The 19095-nt window shown below is 46.0% G+C and overlaps 1 protein-coding gene across 7 annotated transcripts in view; it reads right to left on the bottom strand.

Moving 5' to 3' along the window:
* The window catches only part of IMPACT (impact RWD domain protein), a 624075-nt gene that overhangs the window by 247022 nt on the left and 357958 nt on the right, over positions 1 to 19095 (bottom strand). For all 7 annotated transcript variants that reach the window (XM_069620926.1, XM_069620927.1, XM_069620925.1 and 4 more), the window contains one exon: positions 2797 to 2891. In XM_069620926.1, the coding sequence (XP_069477027.1) occupies positions 2797 to 2891 (95 nt within the window). The remainder of the gene's footprint in view (positions 1 to 2796; positions 2892 to 19095) is intronic.

Below are 19095 nucleotides of genomic sequence, written 5' to 3'. Positions count from 1 at the left end.
TGAAATGAATAGAGGAGGAGGAGACAGCGATTAAGAGAGGGAGAGAAGCAGGGGAAGGATAGCCCTTAAAGGGGTTCAAGAGAAAGAGTGAGGATCCGGATAGTGGAGGTGAAGGCACGAAGTATGCGGCAGAGTGACAAGGAGACCATAGACTGAGAAGGAGGAGAAAAACAGAGAAGGCTAAGGGAAAGGCACCCAAGGGCAGTTGATTCCTTATATCCATGGTACTGTTAGATGTGTTAGTTGTATCCAATAATACACTATGCAAACCCTTGAGTTAGAGGTAAAGTATGTCTGTAGTTATATTTCAAATGAACATTAAGTTGAACTCAATTGGTATATAGGTGCAGGGGAGAAATTACTGTCCTGACACATGTACAGCAGCAATACGTGAAAAGGAAGAAGTTCCCAAGATGGGGAACTCCTGTGCCCTGCACACTGTCTAAAGCTGATCGGCAAAAAATATTGATACATGTAAATTGAGTCTTTATCTCAAATTAAGAGCTTAAATATGGTTTAGAGAGAATACATAGTTATGGATTAACATTATTTATGCACTTTCGGAAGTAAATCAAAACAGAAACATTTTCAGTGTTTTAATGTAGACGTAAAACCACCTAAACAATTCCAACATAATAAAAAATTGGGTCCCAAGGTGTTTCGATAGGTACTCTCTTCATCAGGGAAAATGCATCTTCTTACATTTCTGTATCTTTCAGGCAAATATTCTATCTGTCTATACAAGATGTCGCAGATTTCCTCAATTCCGCTCCAGTGTTTTCGGTTTGCTCTGTACAGTAAATTCCTGTACTATTGTACATCTAACTCGAACATCCTATTGTGGGTGTTCATAAGAATGTGCTGGGCAGGCTTGTGGAATATTCTATGTTATTGTCACTTTGCAGATCAAACTCAAATCCAATCTTCTATGTGTCATTGAACCCTGTCTTTGGTGTGGCCTAGTTGCATTAAAATACCTCCACTAGAACCGTCAAGGAAGTATTGTGGACCGGACCATGTGCAGCCCAGCCTTTCACGTAAAAAAAAAAAAGCGGTTAGGTGTTTTTGTTAAAATGCACAATATTGAAATCCTTTTCCAATAAGGTCTTTGTGAAATTCTGCAATGTCTTTTTTGAATCACATTTTCAGTCCATCTTACTGGCCGAAGGTGTTCTAAAATGCATAATTTGGCAGTTTGTTTTTCACAATTATTCCATGTAATGGTGCTTTTAAATCTGTCTTTAAATGGCTCATTACATCCTTGTACGTGCCACTAAAGTTACTTGCCCAAAATGGAGCATTTTGCATTAGTTTCAACCAAAGTTCCTTGCTGAAGAACCACTAAATCCCTCAATTTTGAATCTCATTACAGGTCGAGTCGTGGAAACACAACTACCTATTTTAGCACCCACCATATTACAGGGCTGGGAGAGTAGATACCCCAATTTCCTTGGTATACCGCTGCTGGCTAAATAATGCTTTATTACAAGGTGGAATAGCACCATAGAATACTGCTGGTGGAGGTCAAACTTGTAAATGTGTTTACCTATAGAGAAGGACCGTGCACCGTTTCCCTTCAATACAGGGAAACTACTTTCTAAAAGGACTTTATAAAGTTGTGAAAAAGTGGACATCTCGAATATCCACCATCACCATGTAGTGCATACACGGACAGATTTGACCCTTTTGTGCATTAAAAATATAGCAGAGTAGCTGTATGAAACGCTATTGTGCCTTCACCATTTTAGTTAAAATAATAATTAAAAACTTTTTACAGGATAGGTGTGGATTTACAGATATATGGGCAGCAGTATTTCAATGGATCCCCTGCCGTTACCACCATGACAACGGAAAACCTGTAACGAGTGGGGATGCTCAGATTACCACTGGTGGTAATAATCAAGAAACTCCCTCTAAGCCTGTATTGAGGCTAATGAAGTGGCATTTAAATAATTAAGTGTTTTCAGTACTACTAGCTCAATGTGCTTTTAGGGATACATTACTTTTGGCGACTTGGAAACCACATCGTCATTAAAATTAAAGTATTTATTTCTTGAAGGGCTTCAAGTGGTGGGAAGTGGGCAGTGAACAATGCAGCTCCCAGTAAAAGAACAACCCCAACTTTGTGGCCCCCTAGAAAATATGTGCGAGTATCCCTGCTCAGGGAGGTGATACACAGCGGCTGTTTGTGAACTGCAAGCTCTTCACGTCCCGGAACCAGTCTACTGAGTTAGGACTGCACAGGCAGGCAAAAGAACCTGGCAAAAGGCAAAAGTATTCTGCCTACAATGTGAGCATACAAAGGCATTTGCAAACTCTGCACCCACCCAAAGGATTTAGAATGTTTTCTTGCCCATAATGATATCTTTTGTTCGATCACCATATATGATAAAATACAGATTTCCTGAACTGTTGCCCCAAAGAGAATCCACATGTCATCCTTCTAAAGAGATTGCATAGATTGCTTGCCCATTACTATCCACCGGTGAACAAAAGGTGCTATGAGGCTACCTCTCCACTTATGATCATTCTATAAGTCTGGTCCAGCCTAACAGGAAACTATGTAGGGCCCTTAGGGATTTCAAATGCCCTCAACTGACCACAACTAGAAAAACAGCCTATACTGCACCAAACATTCTGAGTATGGTGAAACAACAACAAAGAACATGTTGAATAATGAAGGAAAAAGTGGGTAAGACATTACGAGTACTTCCTAGTGAAAATACTCTGACCTTGTATGGAACAGCAGTGTTTTACTGATGAGTTAAGTAAAAATAGCTTTTTAAAAATACTAACCTGTTTAGGACTCACAACAGGTGCCAGATGAGCTTGAAAGGTGCTTCTTCGCTCTGTGATCGGTTCACCATGACTTACTGGTGGGAGTTCTTCATCTATGTACACCAAATAAGGGCATATTTTAACGTTTGTGCAACTATAAAGTATAATACAAAATATGGCAAAATATATACATCTTGAAATGCTTTAAAATGAGGCAATTTCACACAGTTATTTTCTTTCATGTACAAATGTATCATAAGATTGGAAGAAAGACAGCCAGTACATTCCAGATGAACTTTCAGGTTCAAATTTGATAAATCAGGAGTGGATTTTGAACGCGTATTGATCATCTTTAAAGAACATCAACAAAGGTATTGAAGGCTGCAGTTTAAGGCAAAGCATTGTTTTGACAACATGGTTTAGAAGCAAAATCGCACCCTGCACAAAGAAGTGTGAGAACTGCAGAGCGCACCCTTAGTTCTGAGCACACAACCGATTAAAAAGAGAAAACGGGATTCCAAGATGGCTGCCGACAGGAGAGCAGCGTAACCGACGCTCTCCTGCCCACCAACAAAGATCCTAAGGCATTTCGCGCGATTCCCTCAGCGGGTGCAAATATTTGAATGGGTCGGAATATTCACCTTTGCGGAACGAAAAGAATCTGGTGTAGCTGGGGGAAAACGAAGAAGTGAAGCGGACTCTGGCAAAAGAAGGTGCGGCCTAAGAGCGTCAAGAAGTTCCTAAAGGGACCTGCTCACACCTGCAAAGCAGCTCTGGGATCCCTGCAGGAAAAGAACCAGATCTGTAGAAGAGGGAGATGCTGCCGTCTCTGAGACAAAGCGGGAGTGAATAGCACCTCCAATGAGAAGGTAGCAGAACACACGGAAACAGGGAATCCAGAAGGTGAGGTGAGAGGTGGAGAGACTGAAGTTGAAGGGGGCCCCTGGAGGAGTGGACGGCCTCCGACGGAGAGAAGAGGCAAAATCATGGAGAGATGAGTGGCGTAGCAGGAGCGGGCCACGCAACGGGACTGTGGGGGAGAATCAAAAACAGGAACGCAACGAGAGAGGGGAGACTCACATTGCCGGCTCCCCTGCCCTCCCACTCACCTGCCCTTATCGAAACACTGGAAATCTGGACATTTCAACAGAGGACAGAAACAGAATTTCTTTCTTTTTTTTCCCTTTTCTCTTCGCCAAAAAGTAACCCCTTGCAGGCGACAATACGGAGACCAGGGCACTGGTCCCAAAGAGAATAGCGAGCAAATTAACCCTGAGTGAGAGCTGGTCAAAGTGCACATAAGGGCGGAAGAGCCCTCAATCCGGGTGGGCAGGGGGAACAGACCTACCCAGAAGACAAACAGGGATTAGCCTGGAAGCAAGGAAGGAGGCTGAGAGGGCTGGGACCACTTAAAAACAAGGACAACGTGCCATGTCTGAGTCAAAGACTGCTCGGAGGGACTGAGAGCCTAGTGCAGGGGGGCTCCACAATTGGCAAAGACACCTGAAGCATCTGAGACAACAAACGCAGTAGAGGAACATCCACTGTGCAGGAGTACACGTGGGGCCTTAGTAAACAAAAAAAGGACGTACTTGGAAGCCCGAAGAGCAACAGAAGTCGAAGGTACCATCCAAACACTATGGAGGGAAGACACTGAAACCCTGTCTCAAGTGGAGGTTGGCCTGGAAAAAGAAGATCTAGGGGCTGTGAAGGAGACCAGGCAGTCACGCAAGATATTCTTAGAAGGTACTTCCAAGACTTTGTGGACAAAATTGCAAGAACTGAACAGGCCTAGCTGGAAAGATGAGAGGTCCTGGCGTCAGCGATCCATGTGGTAAAAGGAGACGTGAATAAACTGGAGGAAAGAGTGTACATGAATGAGAAGGTGCTCCAGGACTTGGAAAATGATGCCCGGAAAACTGACAAACTGGTGGAACGGCTTGCGACCGCTACCCACAACTTGGAACTGCACACTGAAGATCTCAAGAACAGGTCCAGAAGTTCGAATGTAAGGGTAAAAAGCCTGACCGAAGATGTACGATGTATTTGTAGATCTAATAGAATTGGAAGGGGATGCCGAGCTGAAACTGGACAGAGTCCAAAGAGTGGGCCCGCTTAGGAGAGAACCGGGAGCTCGACCTAGAGACGTCCTGGCGGCTCTGCACGACTATGGTCAGAAAGAAGAGATATTGTTGGCGACAAGAAAAACAAAGCAACGAAAATACAACGGCTCGGAGCTACAACTCTTTCAAGACCTGTCCCAAATAACATTGCTTAAAAGGAGGAAAATGGGCCAGGTAGGGAATTTTCTCAGTGGAAAGGACATTAGATATTGCTGGAAATGTCCCTTTGGTCTGGTATTCGAATGGGAGGGCCGACAACATCGCCTCTCATCCTGCAATGAAGGTGCAAGTATACTTGGGCTAGAGGAGGAAGAAGCAAGACCGGGCGAGCCCAAGATGAAAGGGCAGGAATCCAAGAAAACTTAGGAATGGTCCACGGTCAAGCTAAGGAACTTTTAGGAGGATTCCGCAGGACCCTACAGCTTCTTAAAAGGAAAATATGAGACCCAGAGTAAGTGAAGGTCTAGTTAAATTAGCACGGGGAGGGCAATTGTATTAGTGGGGTAATTTTTTTTGGGGGGGGGGGGTGATTTGAGGGATTTGGGATCGAAATATGGGCTTGGGTGAGCCTGCAGTTGAAGGGCTGGGAGGAGGTATGGGCTCAATCCTCAGGAGGGTGAATCCGGAGAGGCTAGAGGCCGATTGAATCCACGCAGTGCGGGGGATGGAGGGTAAGGGAGAGATCTGTGGGGGAGGGGAAAGGTACGGAAGGGGAAGAGGGAGTCCCAATCGAGAAGTAAAAGGGCACAGATATAGTTCAATGAACAGTCAAGGCGATGGCTAGAACCATGATCATTATGTCATTAAATGTCAATAGGCTAAACTCTCCTCTGAAAAGGAAAAAACTGGAAAAATGTCTGCAGAGGGAGAAACTAGACCTCTTGACCCTACAGGAAACGCACCTGCAAATGACCAATAAGCAGAAACTTAGACTCCATGGATACTGTCAAATATTTCTGGTAAACAACGGGAAGAAAAAGGGACGGGTGTTGATAGCCATATAAACCAACATCAACCTCACTGTTACAGACTAGGAAAAAGACTCCAGTGGTAGATACCTAGTGGTGATATTACATACAAGAGGAGAACTACATACTCTAGCCACTATTTATGCGCCGAATGTGGGGCAAGACTGATTCATACAGCAGAAGTTAGCTAAATTGGAAAGATTTGCCAAAGGACAAATTATACTAACAGGAGACTTTAATATAGAGCGGGAGACGACAGCAGAGAGGAGTGCGGGTAGACCGGGCACTCAGGGCAAACCCACGAGAGAATTGTGTGAAAAAACAGATAAGCTAGCATTGGCGGACACCTGGAGGGAAAAAAGGGGAGACACTAAGGGTGACACATTCTTCTATTCTTCTCATGTGCATAAGACTTCATCTAGGATAGATTATATGTGGGTATCCTGGAGTATGCTAGGTATGGTAGCAGAGATCGATATAGGGGCAATAGCACTATCAGATCACACGCCCATTACAATGACGGTGAAGAGACGGGACACGCTCCCCGGGCTGTGGAAATGGAAATACCCAACTTATATATTTCAAGACGAGACACTGTGGGAGGAAATAAGAACAAGCATACAGGAATTCTTCCAAGACAATACGCTGGGAGATACGGACCAAAATATGAGGTGGGATGCATTTAAAGCCACGATCACAGGGAAGATTATAGCGGTGAAAGCCCGCAGAGACAGAGAGAGGAGACTTTTGGAAAGAGAATTGGAAGAAAAATTGAAACAAGTCATGTCCAAGATGGGGGTTGGAGCTAGTGGAGAAACCTGAAGAGAATTTAGGGCCATAACGGGACAATTAGAAATATTTCAAACAAGGGAAGCAGAACGAGCACTGCTATACCTTAGACAGAAATACTACGTTAAGGAAAACAAAGCGGACAGCTTGCTGGCTAGGTTATTAAGGAAGGAAGAAATAGCTAGACCCATAACACAAATTAAACCATAGAGACCAGTGAATTCATAGAGTACTACTGAGAGCTATATAAATCCGATAAACCCCTGGAACAGAGGCAAAAAGAATATTTGGAAAGATACAGTATCCCTAAACCGTCAGAGCAGGATGCGCAGGACTAAGACCAAGACATCACAGCGGAGGAGGTTCGCAGGGCATTACCAAATAATGAAGCCCCAGGGCCAGATGGACTTACATCTGACTTTTAGAAGACAAGCAAGGAACAGTTAACTCCTCACCTGGTCCAGATGTTTAACAATTTTGGGGGGACAGAGAAAATGACACCAACTATGGAAGAAGCTAAGGTTATCTTGCTTCCGAAACCAGGAAAAGACACGGCATGCTATAAATCTTACAGGCCAATTGCTCTAATTAATATAGATAGAAAGATCTATACGAAAATACTGACAGCTCGGATGGACCATCTCCTTCCAACACTCATTGATACGGATCAGTCAGGGTTTATACAGGGTAGACAGACAGGAGATAATACCAGAAGAATAGCACATTTAATAAAAAATGCTAATATTAAGGATGTTCCGTTCCTCTTCATAGCATTAGACGCTGAGAAAGCGTTCGATAAAGTGCAGTGTCAATTATTGTTTGCCACCATGCAGAAAATGGGGTTTGGGGCTAGAATACTCTCAATGATAAAAGCAAACTATTCTGACCCCAAGCTCCGCTTAACAAACAACTATCAGGTCCAATCAAGGTAACAAGAGGAACAAAGCAGAGGTGTCCTCTATCCCCATTGTTATGCACGATTCATTTGGGACCACTCTTGGCCACAATTGGGGAAACGGCAAACATAGTACGTATCCCGTTTGGAGGAAAGACTCATAAAGTAGCCGCTTTTGCGGACAATCTGCTGTTAACGCTCACAGACCCTGAAAGGTCTCGGGAGGATAGCTCAGTGGCAACATGCTCGCCTTGGAAGTAAGACGACACGGAGCACCACAGGTTCGATCCCCGGGTCCGCGCTTATAAACCTCTGGGTATTAAGCAAGTTATAAATAACCTATCATAGCATATCATATTAGGGCCTTGGACAGGGAAATGGCCAATTTTTGGGGCAGTAGCATGGTTAAAAATGAACAACCATAAATCGGAGGCCCTGAACTCGACGATACCAGAGGGGAGGGGAGAGACCAGGAGCTTAAAAGTCTCTTTCAATACAGCTGGGCAGGCAAGGCAATAAAATACCTAGGGGTCAACATCACTAAAGACATTGAATCACTATCCACAGCAAACTACACCCCCCTACTGGGTTAGATCAGACAAATGCTACAAGAATGGAGCCCACTGCAGATATAATGGATAGGAAGGATTAATGTAGTAAAAATTGACAATATCCCGAAAATCTTATATTACTTCATGACACTACCAACGAAAGTACCTATATCTTTCTTCCAAGCTGTCCAAAGACACACAGGGAGATTTATTTGGAACAATAAAAAACCCTGAGTGACAAGACAGGTAATGGACATGCCGAGAAACAGGGGAGGGTTGGGAGGACCAGATGTGCGGGCATACTATTTGGCAGAGCAGATCAGGGTAATTAGAGACTGGTGGTAAGATGATAGGCAAAAGGTTTGGAGACAAATGGGTTCTGATGAATGGAAGGCAGTTCCCTTGCAAGACTATCTCCCCGATTCCTGCATCAGAAGTAATGTTTTGCCATTCCTCACACTGGAGAGAGGTTTGAGGAGTGATGAGGAAGGTTTTGGTGCTGCTGCTGAGCCTGGTGGGACAGAAGCAGTGGATGAGGACTGATTAGTCTCCCCACGTCTACCTCTTGTAGGCCTGTGGAATCTCCTTTAACTTGTGGCAGATTGGCCTCTCTCCCTTGGACTGAATAATCCATAATAACAAAAAGGTTTATTTTTCTAGGATGAGGACGACTGTGCTGTCTGTTGGCGAATTGCTGCACTCAGGGATGGTTCCATGTAAAAATGTCCCTGAGATAATGTTGCTATTAAAAAACAATTGCTGTGATTTGGCCGTGATAATGTCGTTTAGTTATAAAAAACGGTTATCCTTTTAAATGATAGTTTTACATCATTCAATGCGAAAATGTACTGTTTATAAGCAGTGAAAGCGAAATTAAAAACAGTCAGAGTGCAGCTTGTCCATTAGTAGGAAATCTGCAAGCGAAACGCATCTCGAGTTCAAGGAAACCTGTCAGAGCAAGAGTAGCCAACCGTGAAAGAAATCGGCTGCTGTGTCAATTAATTATCTCAACAGGAGTTAAAGGTAAGAATGTTAAGAACAGCAAGCTTGGCACAGAACAAGAGGCTATTTGCTTTTAAAGGCGAGCTTGCCTTGTCATATTTATAATACAAACTTACCGAAAACAAGGCTTCCACTCTTGATGTTCGTCTCTCAGCCGCCTTCAACGTGCCTCAGAGAACCCGAAAGAATATTCAAAACACTTCTTTTGATACAATCTTCACCTAAGATAGTTTGGTTTTGAAACTATCCAATAAATGGTCTAGAGAGTGGATAAGTTCATTCCATTTGGCAAAACGAGGACCATTTCTGTTGTTTTCGTCCAAAGTCCCCATGGAAAAATAGGTTTGTTAGCCGTTCAGTCAGCTTCCAGACCGTTGAAAAATAAGGTTGTTTGCCGTTCAATGAGCTGGCCAGACAGTTGCTATTTTCATTCCGTTTGTCAAGACAAGGAAAGTTGTTGTTTTGAAGTAAAGTGGCAATAAAAATAAAACTTGTTTCTGTGGGGAATAAAAGACTAGTCGCGAGTGTTAATGTTATGAATAAACTTGTTTCTGTGGCGAATAAAAATGTGTGTGAGAGATGCTTTTTTCTCTGTGACATTTTGTAAAACTATATTTTTTTACCAACTTTATTTAATTTTCAAGAGCATATATCATAAACATGTGTGCATCAGTGAATAATAAACAACAAACAACAGTTTCGCCCATGCCAGCCCTTTTCCCCTCCATTGTAGGAGTTCAGTTCTTTTTGCTCGTATATAGTAATTGCCAAACTTTCCCCCATCCCCCACATCCACCCTGAACGTAACCCCCCCCCCCCCCCAACATTTGGGTAAAGAATTGCACTGTTCTTGTTTGGGACGCTCTTCCAGCTCAAAGTTTGCCTTATCAGAGAACAGAAATTGCACGGAGCAGCCTAGGTATGAAGTACATCTCTTCTTTATCGTCTGTAAACTCATGTAATGGCAGCCAAGCGTTCAGATATTTTAGGAGCCATGGGCTATTGCCGTCACCTTTTCCATGGCCATTACTCCCCACAGTCTAACCCACCACATGGCTACTACTGGTCTGTGATTAGTCTTCCATGCCTGCGCCACAGTGATTCTGGCTGCACTCAGCATATGGGTGATACGTGTAGCCGTGGGCCCTGAGTTCGCATAGCATCCCTCGACTGCCTCTCCCAGGAGCACAAGAGGAGGGTCAAAGGGAAGCTTCCCCCCTGTTATTTCTTTGATATGACTTAAGATCTCCTTCCAGTAGATCTCTGCCAGTGGGAAGGACCACCACATGTGGATTAGATCCCCCAGGTTGCCCACAGTTTCTCCAGCAAGATGCAGGGTATTTCGGGTTAATGGAATGCATGCGTACGGGTGTCATGTACCATCGTAGGCAAAGTTTGTATGCCGCCTCCTTGATTGAGGCACATTTAGAGCTCTTAGCAGCTCTATGCCAAATGCAGCCCCAAGTTTCCCCTGAGATTGGTCTCCCCACATCGGTCTCCCATCTCTGCATATATGAGAGGTTGTCTTCAGGGTCCATCACCCCCATTAGCAGATACAGTTTAGATATCCCTTTGTCAGGGTGGCCCTCTTGTACCGTTAGTTCCAACCCTATTGGGCCCCTAGTTGCCCCTTCCCCGACCTTTGTGTTTGAAACCCAATGTCTGAGATGGATATAGTGAAATCGCTCATGCTCCGGCATATCAAACTTGGCCTTATACCCTTCAAATGTGAAGGGTACCCCCTCTGCATGAAGGTCTTTCAATACCATGGTTCGTTCTCTGCCCCCCCCCCCCCCAGTGTACCCAAAAATTGGCTTGTATCCCTGGGGTGAAGTCTGGGTTATAGGCAACCGGTGGGAGAGGTCCTCCCCCCACTTTTATCTTCCTGCTCCTCAGTGCTTTATCCCAATACCATAGTGTAGCCTTAGTTGATTCTAGCAATGTATCTCCTTTGCCTCTGTCGTGTGGCAAGGAAGCCTAGGTTCCCCAGGGGTGTTTTAGTTGCTTCACTTTCTGGTATTGCCCATCGATTTTGATCTTCCCAGATGACCATTGTAGCATCGGTGCTATCTGTGCTGCCCATAGATACCTACGAAATTCTGGAACCCCTAGACCCCCCAGGGCTTGTGGTCTAAATAGTACTTTTTTGGGAATTCTCGGTTTCTCTCCCCCCACCCCCAGATAAAGGTCATCACTTCCTTCTGTAATTTTTGGATGGCTGGGCCTGGGATACGTATTGGGAGGGCTCCTACTAAGTACAAAAACTTAGGGAATAGGGTCATTTTAACCGCTACAATCCGTGCCAACCAAGACAAATCCTGCAACTCCCAGCGTTTTAAGTCCCTTACCAATGATTTCAGAAGGTCCGGGATATTAGCTCCATATAGTTTGTCATATCTGGGGGTCAGTTGTATTCTTAGGTATTTTACCGACTTATGTTCCCACTTCAGAGGGTATTGGTTCTCCCACTCTGAAATTTGTTCTGCCCTTTCCGTGATGTTAAGAGCTTTGGACTTGGGGTAGTTGATATGAAATCCTGAGACCTTCGCGAAATCCTCTAAAAGTGTTATGGCCGTCGGCAGGGAGTTTGCGGTGTCCTTCAGAAACATGAGAACATCATCTGCATAAAGTGCCACCTTCTGAGGTTCCCCAGCACCTGTTTCCACTGCCTGAATTCTCGGATCGTTACGGGCCCTATATGCAAATGGCTCCATAGCCATGGCAAAGATCAGAGGTGACAGTGGACACCCCCTGCCTCGTGCCCTTCTGAATAGGAATACTCTCTGTGAGTCGCCCATTGATCATTAACCGTGTGGATGGATGTGCAAAGTTGGCCATTACCATGCGGGTGAAGGTCGGTCCACACCCGAATCTTTCCAAGGTTAGCTGCAGAAATCCCCAGTGTAAGCTATCAAAAGCTCTGGAGACATCCAGTGCTACTACCGAGAACCTCTGCCCCGTCCTTCGTCCCCAGTCTATCGTGTCTATGGCCCTACGGATATTGTCGTGGGTGTGCCGCCCCTTCACAAAGCCCGCCTGATCTGAGTGAATAATCTCCGGGAGAACCACTGCCGACCTCCGGGCCAGGACCATGGAGTAGATTTTTGCATCCCTGTTTAATAAGGAGATAGGGCGATAACTCGCACGGTCCATTGGGTCCCTATCTGGTTTCAACAATAACAATAGCACTGTAGTCGCCAGGCTCATGTCTCCGGAGACTCGCCCGTGTCCCTAATGGAGTTAAACAAGTTTGTTAGGGGGCCTATTAAGGTGGTCTTAAATGTTTTGTAGTATGCATTGCTTAGCCCATCTGGGCCTGGGGTTTTGTGTCCTTTTAATGCACTTATCGCCACCCCCAATTTTTCCTCCGTTATGGGAGCCTCTAGTATTTGCCTGTCTGAGTCGTTAATTTGCGGCAGAGCCACCTGGTTCAGAAATGCTATCTGTGCCTCCCCCTCCAAATGTTCCCCTTCAGATTATTGGTGTAGTATGAGAGCAAGGCCTCCTCTATTTCCTTCTCCCCCCTCACCAGGTCCCCATCCCCATTTCGGAGCTGAACTATACGATTCCAGAGCTTCTGTTGTCTCAATTTAGCAGCAAGGAATTGGTTGGCCTTACCCCCGTTTATATAGTAAAATTGTTTCGTTTGCACAAGAAGACGTGCTGCTTTGTCCGCTAAGTGAGTTTCTAAGACCACCCTGACCCTTTTTAATTCGCGCCATGCTTTCTGTGAGCCTCTATCTTTATGTTCCGCCTCAGCTTTTGTTACATTGGCTTCCGTGTTCCGCCGCACCCTCTCATGACTCTTAATATAATTTGATGTCTGCGCGATAAATTCCCCCCTTACCACCGCTTTGCTGGCATCCCAGATGGTCGACCAGTCAACCTGGTGTCACATTTTCCCGGAATTAGTTCTGTAGGCCTGCTCTATGCCTACTCTTCTAGGTAGATCTTTCAGTGTTATCTCGTTTAGTCGCCATGGTTTGTGGGGTTGCTGCCGTGGGTGGGTGGCTTGGTTCTAGCTTCAAGAGGACCAGAGCGTGGTCTGATAGGCACTGCACTCCAATTTCTAGGCACGTGACTTGTGGGACCATCGTATCTGAAATGAGCACCATATCAATGCGGGAATAACCTTTGTGTACCGCTGAATAGTGGGTATATGCCCTATCTTGTGGATTGAAAAAACACCATGTTTCTAATAGGTGTAATTCCTTAAAAATTGAGCTAGGGCTTGTCTAAATATGTGATTATTGGGGGTGGCTGGGAGTGTTTTGTCCATTGTGGCGTCCATCAGCCCGTTAAAGTCACCTTCAATCAAATTTGTCCTATTCCCCATTGTGCAATTTTGGGCAGTAGACTCAATAAGAAGTGGTCCTGTTTCTGATTAGGGGTATAAATTGAGATCAACGTAACCAGTGGGCCCATCAGTTTCCCCCCTAATATCAGATGGCGGCCTTCCGGGTCCTTCTTTAGAAATTGTTTCTCAAAACTGATATCCTTTGCCAATAAGATACCCACTCCCTGTTTCTTAGTCCCTCTAGAGGCTAGATATTGCACAGGGAAGGCTCTGTGTTCAACCTATGTTCATCTTCTGGGAGTAGATGTGTTTCCTGGATCCATACCACCGAAGCATGCATATCCCTCAACCTATTTATAATAGATTTCCGCTTGACTGGGGAATTGAGCCCCTGGACATTTAATGAAACAAATGTTAAATCAGTCATTACTGTACCTTAGCTTCTTGCCCCACTCGACACACTCCAACCCGTTCACTCTTTTAGATATTGTGTTTGTGCCGTGTATTTCTTCACCCCAAAGAACGTAACACACCCCCAACTCTTAAACTTGAACTTCCCCATAGCACCCTCACCGTGGTGTTGCCACAGTGAATCACCGGGACCATTATTCACCCGGGAAATTTGGGATCCGATCCCCCCCCCAACCACCTCCTTTTCCTTTACCCAATGGCCATTATGATTATTTCATGTGCCCAACATAGCCTGAGGTTGCGCTCCAGAATTAGACCTCTCCCACCCCATCATTTTCGAGCCCCTTTTTCCAATTCTGATGAGCTTGTCCTGGTCCTCCGTGCAGTTGTTCAGGTGGGGTCTGTGGGTTTGGATTCTTTATTGCGCCCACATGGGCGAGGTCGTCCTAGTCTCCAGTGGTCTCTTCCAGGTCCATCTTCCTTCGCTTTATTTCGGGCAAGGCTCCCTCCTTATTGGTGGTATCGCCTCCTTCCTCCTCCTGCATTAGCTCAGTCATGTCTTCGTCCTTTGAAACAGTGAACCTCTGGCCTTTCCATTCATAGCAAAGGCATGTCGGATATCCCCATCGGTACCGCACATCCCTGGATCTCAACCAGACTGTGACAACCCTCAACCGTTTTCTCCTAATGAGTGTAGTTTGGGCTAGATCTTGAAACAGCTGAATTGGTGTGGATCGGAAGCTTATAGGTTGCTTCTTCCAAGCAGCCCGCATGATGTCCTCCTTCAGTTGAAACAGATGTATCCGGGTTAGTACATCGGGAGTTAGGTTATTATTGAGTTGATATGCAGAGTAGATCCTGTGCATCCGGTCTAGTATGATTTCTTTATTCTCTCCCGTATCCAGGATGTGTCGAAACAGGTCTATCACATATTGTTGTAGATCAGAGTCCATTATCGACTTTGGGATTCTGCGGATCCGAATGTTATTTCATCTGGATCTGTTTTCGGCATCTTCCTGTTTATTCTGAACACGTCCCATTTGCTGTTCAAGTTTGTGTACTCTGTTAGCCAATATGTCGTGTTCATGGCCTTGTTCCGTTACCACTCTTTAAACCTCGTCGATCCTTTTTTCGACCGCCGGGACCCCTTTGTTGAGGTCAGAGATAGATTTGGCTAGGTTAGTTGCACTGTCTTTAATGTCTTTCTTAAGTTCTTGTAACATTGCAAGCAAATCCGATATTCGGATAGGCGGGTCTTCAAAGTCTCCTGACCCCTCCGGGGGAGCGGTATGTACCTGGGCCATTGCTTGCAATTGATTGCGTTTCTGATTTTCTGCGGTCTGCATCAGGGCCTTGATGTCGCCGGAGCCCTAGCCTTTTGCTTTCGTTGCTTGTTTGGACATATTGTTCAATATTTGATGTACAGAGGTATTCTTGTTTGCCGTCCCGGATTAGATTTCCTGAGCGAAAGTTGATGTTTGCCAATATTGCCCCCTGGACGGTTTTCACCACTGCCCACCACCCAGGGCAGTCCTTTTCAGATCCAGGTATAGCTCCTTATCAATGTTGTGGTCGCACTGCAGTATGGGGTTTATTCATCACTTTTTGGTGTAATCCCGATGGATCCACCCAGCTTCCCCTTCCGCCCACTTTTTTGGGGGGCTTTGTCCAAGTCTATTTTCTGGGTTATTTGCCCCCTGGTGTTGTGCAGTGGGGCGGTTTGCTCCTTTCCCCCTATTACAGCCCCTGCCACATGTTCCTGCCCATGTTTAGCTGCTTGAGAATAGACCGCCTGGTTCTTTTCTGCCTCATATGATGGTTGCTTTTCTTTCAAGTCCCATTACCAAGAGGCAGTGGATCATTGCAGTCCAGCTGATCGCCCGGATATTGCACTTCGCCTGCTGATGTGTTCCCGAAGACTATGGCGATGCCCTTTAAACATCGTGCAGCAACTTGGGTTCAGCCGTAGCAGCCTTCCTCTGGGTGCCTGCATATGCCCACTTCTGTGCGCTAATCGGGTGCACAGCCAGCATTTTACTTTCTTCTCCCCCTCACCGGCACATCAAAGGACGGCAGATGCATGCCCCGTGTTGCGCTGCCACCCAACTGCCACTGTGTACTACAGGCAGCAACCACTGCTTCGGGTCTCCACCGGAGTGTAGACCCACTCTGGCCACTGTGTTTCATGCCAGTGCCTATGGCCCTCTTTCCCGCACTGCATTGTATGGAGCGGTTAAGCTCCATGCCAGGATTACGGGGCTGCCCCCGAGTGTTTCCTGGGCAGCGCGGCCACCGTCCTCTCCTACGCTATACTCTGCCACCCCTCCCCGTCTCCCCGCATGCTCCCCGGTTGGGACCGCTCCCTCAGACCCGATAGGAGGGAGGCGATCCACATGGTATGGGTGACCAGAGGAAGCTTCACTCTATGATGTCTCTATTTCTGTATACATCCGGCATCAGCCAGTGCCTCGGGTCCTCTCTGAAGCACCATACTGCTCAGGCCGCTGTGTATCTTGCCAGTGTCTGCGCTCTTCTTTGCCCGCCCTGAGCTTCTGAAAGGGCTTAGCTCCATGGTGGGATGGCAGGCGGCCGCTCAGTGCGTCTCAGGTAGCACGGCTGCAGCTTACTCCCCACCAGCCTCTGCCACCCCATAGCCTCCTTACCAGCTCCCCCATCGGGGCCGCTCCTCTGGATCCGACCGTAAGGAGACGATCCGCAGGGTTTGGAGGATGGGGAGGATCTTTCGGTGCGGCACCTCTGCTTCGGGTCCAGCACTGGAGTCCTTCGTTCTGGTCATGGCAATTTCAAGACCGGTGCCCTCCGCACCTTTGGGAGCTCGCCTGGCAGAATTCACCCTACATTCATGTCCTTATCTGAGGGCAGCGACCGCGCTCGTAGATTCCACGGGAAATCTCATAATCCCGACCACCATTTTGTCTGAGACCATTGGGCTCTTCACTTTACTGCAAATTACTCCATCATATGGGCTTCGGTGTTCGCTCAAGTTACACCATCCGCTCCCACGTTCTTCCGATGCCCGCAGAGCTGTTTCTTAGATCGAGTTAAACTTTTTAGGGGGTTTTGGGGCCTCGGGAAGGGACAGAAGACTCGGAGCTCACTGAGGAGGCAACCGATGGCTGGCCACGCCCCCCGTAAAACTATTTTTTAATAAGGGGACATTATTACATGATGCCTCAGAGACTTTGCTGCAGCCTTGGAAGATTGCAGTTTCTCAAGGCTGCCATCGGCTTTTGGGCCAAAGAGATTATGCCCATCAAAAGGCATATGCAGCACCCTGGTTGGTGTATCTGGCGCAAATACAGATATTCCTAACAAGGAAAAGCGTCTTAACAACGAAATGGTGCCCATCGGTCTGACTAGACAGTCTGAGGTGTCCAAGCTCAATTGTAGAGCCGGACACATTGCCTCCATTCATTCACCTCTATAAGTGGGTCTTTTAGTGCTGCATGGAAGGGCAAAACTGGTTGTCTTACTGGGCCCTTGTCGGGAATATCTGTTAAATCTTACTCGGTCACAATTTTGGGTGGAAGTCCCCACCTCAGAGCATCAGTCACCTTACCCATGACTGACCTGTATGCTGCTTTAGGATGAGCATGGGGGTCCTGCTGGCACAGATCAATGTCAGGTTAAGTGTCAAGACTTGCCTCCTGGAGTCTGCAGCTACATTTCCAATCCTGGCATCCTGGGAGAAATGTTTCTCAGGAGGATTAGGATTAGTTAGCTTCATGGGTTCTAGCCAAAAAGTTATTTCCTCCCCCTTATCGTCGAGAATTCTCTCAAAGCAAGATGAAGTCCTTCCTGCGCCTCTATACGTTTCGCGGCACTGAAGGGTGTTCGAGTTGACGCTGATCAAAGAAGGTGTCAGGTCGGTGTCGAAGGGCATCCATACCGACACGACTGTCGGCGAGGATGGGGGTCTTAAGTGATTTTTGAGGCTTTATACTCTGGCCTTTCGGCATGCTGGGTCAGCTCTTACTAGAGTGCCTGCTGGCTTTAGTATGGGTGGTGGGCTCTAAACCTTTTTTCACCTTCGACTCCAAAGAGGAAGTCGATGGGGCAGCTTTTTTGAAAACTTCCAAGCATTTTTGACTGAACTGTTCCCATTTCTCAGTTGAAGTGGATTTTGATGGGAATCTTACCTGTCTTTCCGGCGAGGATTACGAAGACAGGCGTCTTTTTCATCGTCGAAGATGAAGAAGTTGAGTGATGGGCGTCTCTCCAGGAATGCTACCTCATGTTTTCATGACTTTCTTTTTGATTTCTCCAAAAATCGATCGCTCGACTCAACATCTTTTTCTTCAGATGGATGCATCAATGAGGGCGTAGTACTCGGAAACTTGGAGGAAGATTTTATCAGAATCAATTTTGAACGTGCCTCCTTCAAGGCCTTCGGCGTCATGGATTGGCATGAGGCGCAGTGGGCCGATTCATGATCAGCGGCAAGACACCACAAGCATATCTTGTGAGGATCGGTGATCGACATTTTAGCACTGGAATCCACACAACGCGTAAAGCGTGAGGGCTTTGGCATCGACATTTTAACAGAATTTGGGAGTATTTCAGAAAAACAGAGTATTTCTGAGGTATGAAGTGGTCTGATCATTGCGTGATGAGCATGTGGATAAAAGGAACTGAGGTCACGAGGCGTGCCGACTATTTATGTTGATGTCACGTCTGGTCATGATACCAAAGAGAATTGTGGGGCTCTCCACACTGAAGCCACATGGCGCCCCCTGGTGTTGAAAGAATTTCCAAAGTTTTGCACCTGCTGCAGAATATATCTAAGTTGAGGAATTTGTGAAAGTATACATCCATTAGAAGTGTACTGCTGAGATGTTCCTTGAGTCTTGGAACCTTTGGCTACATTTTACTGTGGTTCCATCCACTTTGAGTCCTTAATTTATTGTTCTGGCCAACTGGGTATTATTAATACTATAGAGGTCTAAATGGATGGGGAATTGTGCTTCTGGCCTTGGGGATTGTAAATATATTTTTCCTCCAGATCAAATTGTGTTTGCCTTTTCAATGCCATACCCTGGCACGTGTGTTAGATGCTGGCCACTTGGTCTTGGTCCTTTCACGTGTACGAGGTGTGGCATGGGTCTTTAGGAAACTGCACTTAGTTATGCAGACTACTGGGTTCTGTGGCGAGTCGGAAGAAGGAGCTTAACACTTTAAGGGCATTTTAGTGGTTTTTAATTAAATTATATACATAATGTCATAAAGCACCAAGGTATTGACTGAAAAGGATACGGTACTC

Source organism: Ambystoma mexicanum, chromosome 5q, assembly GCF_040938575.1.
Source record: "Ambystoma mexicanum isolate Mex_15411 chromosome 5q, UKY_AmexF1_1, whole genome shotgun sequence".
NCBI lineage: Eukaryota > Metazoa > Chordata > Amphibia > Caudata > Ambystomatidae > Ambystoma > Ambystoma mexicanum.
The sequence above is the reverse complement of the archived record's forward strand: the minus strand, read 5'-3'. Positions and strand labels throughout refer to the sequence as shown.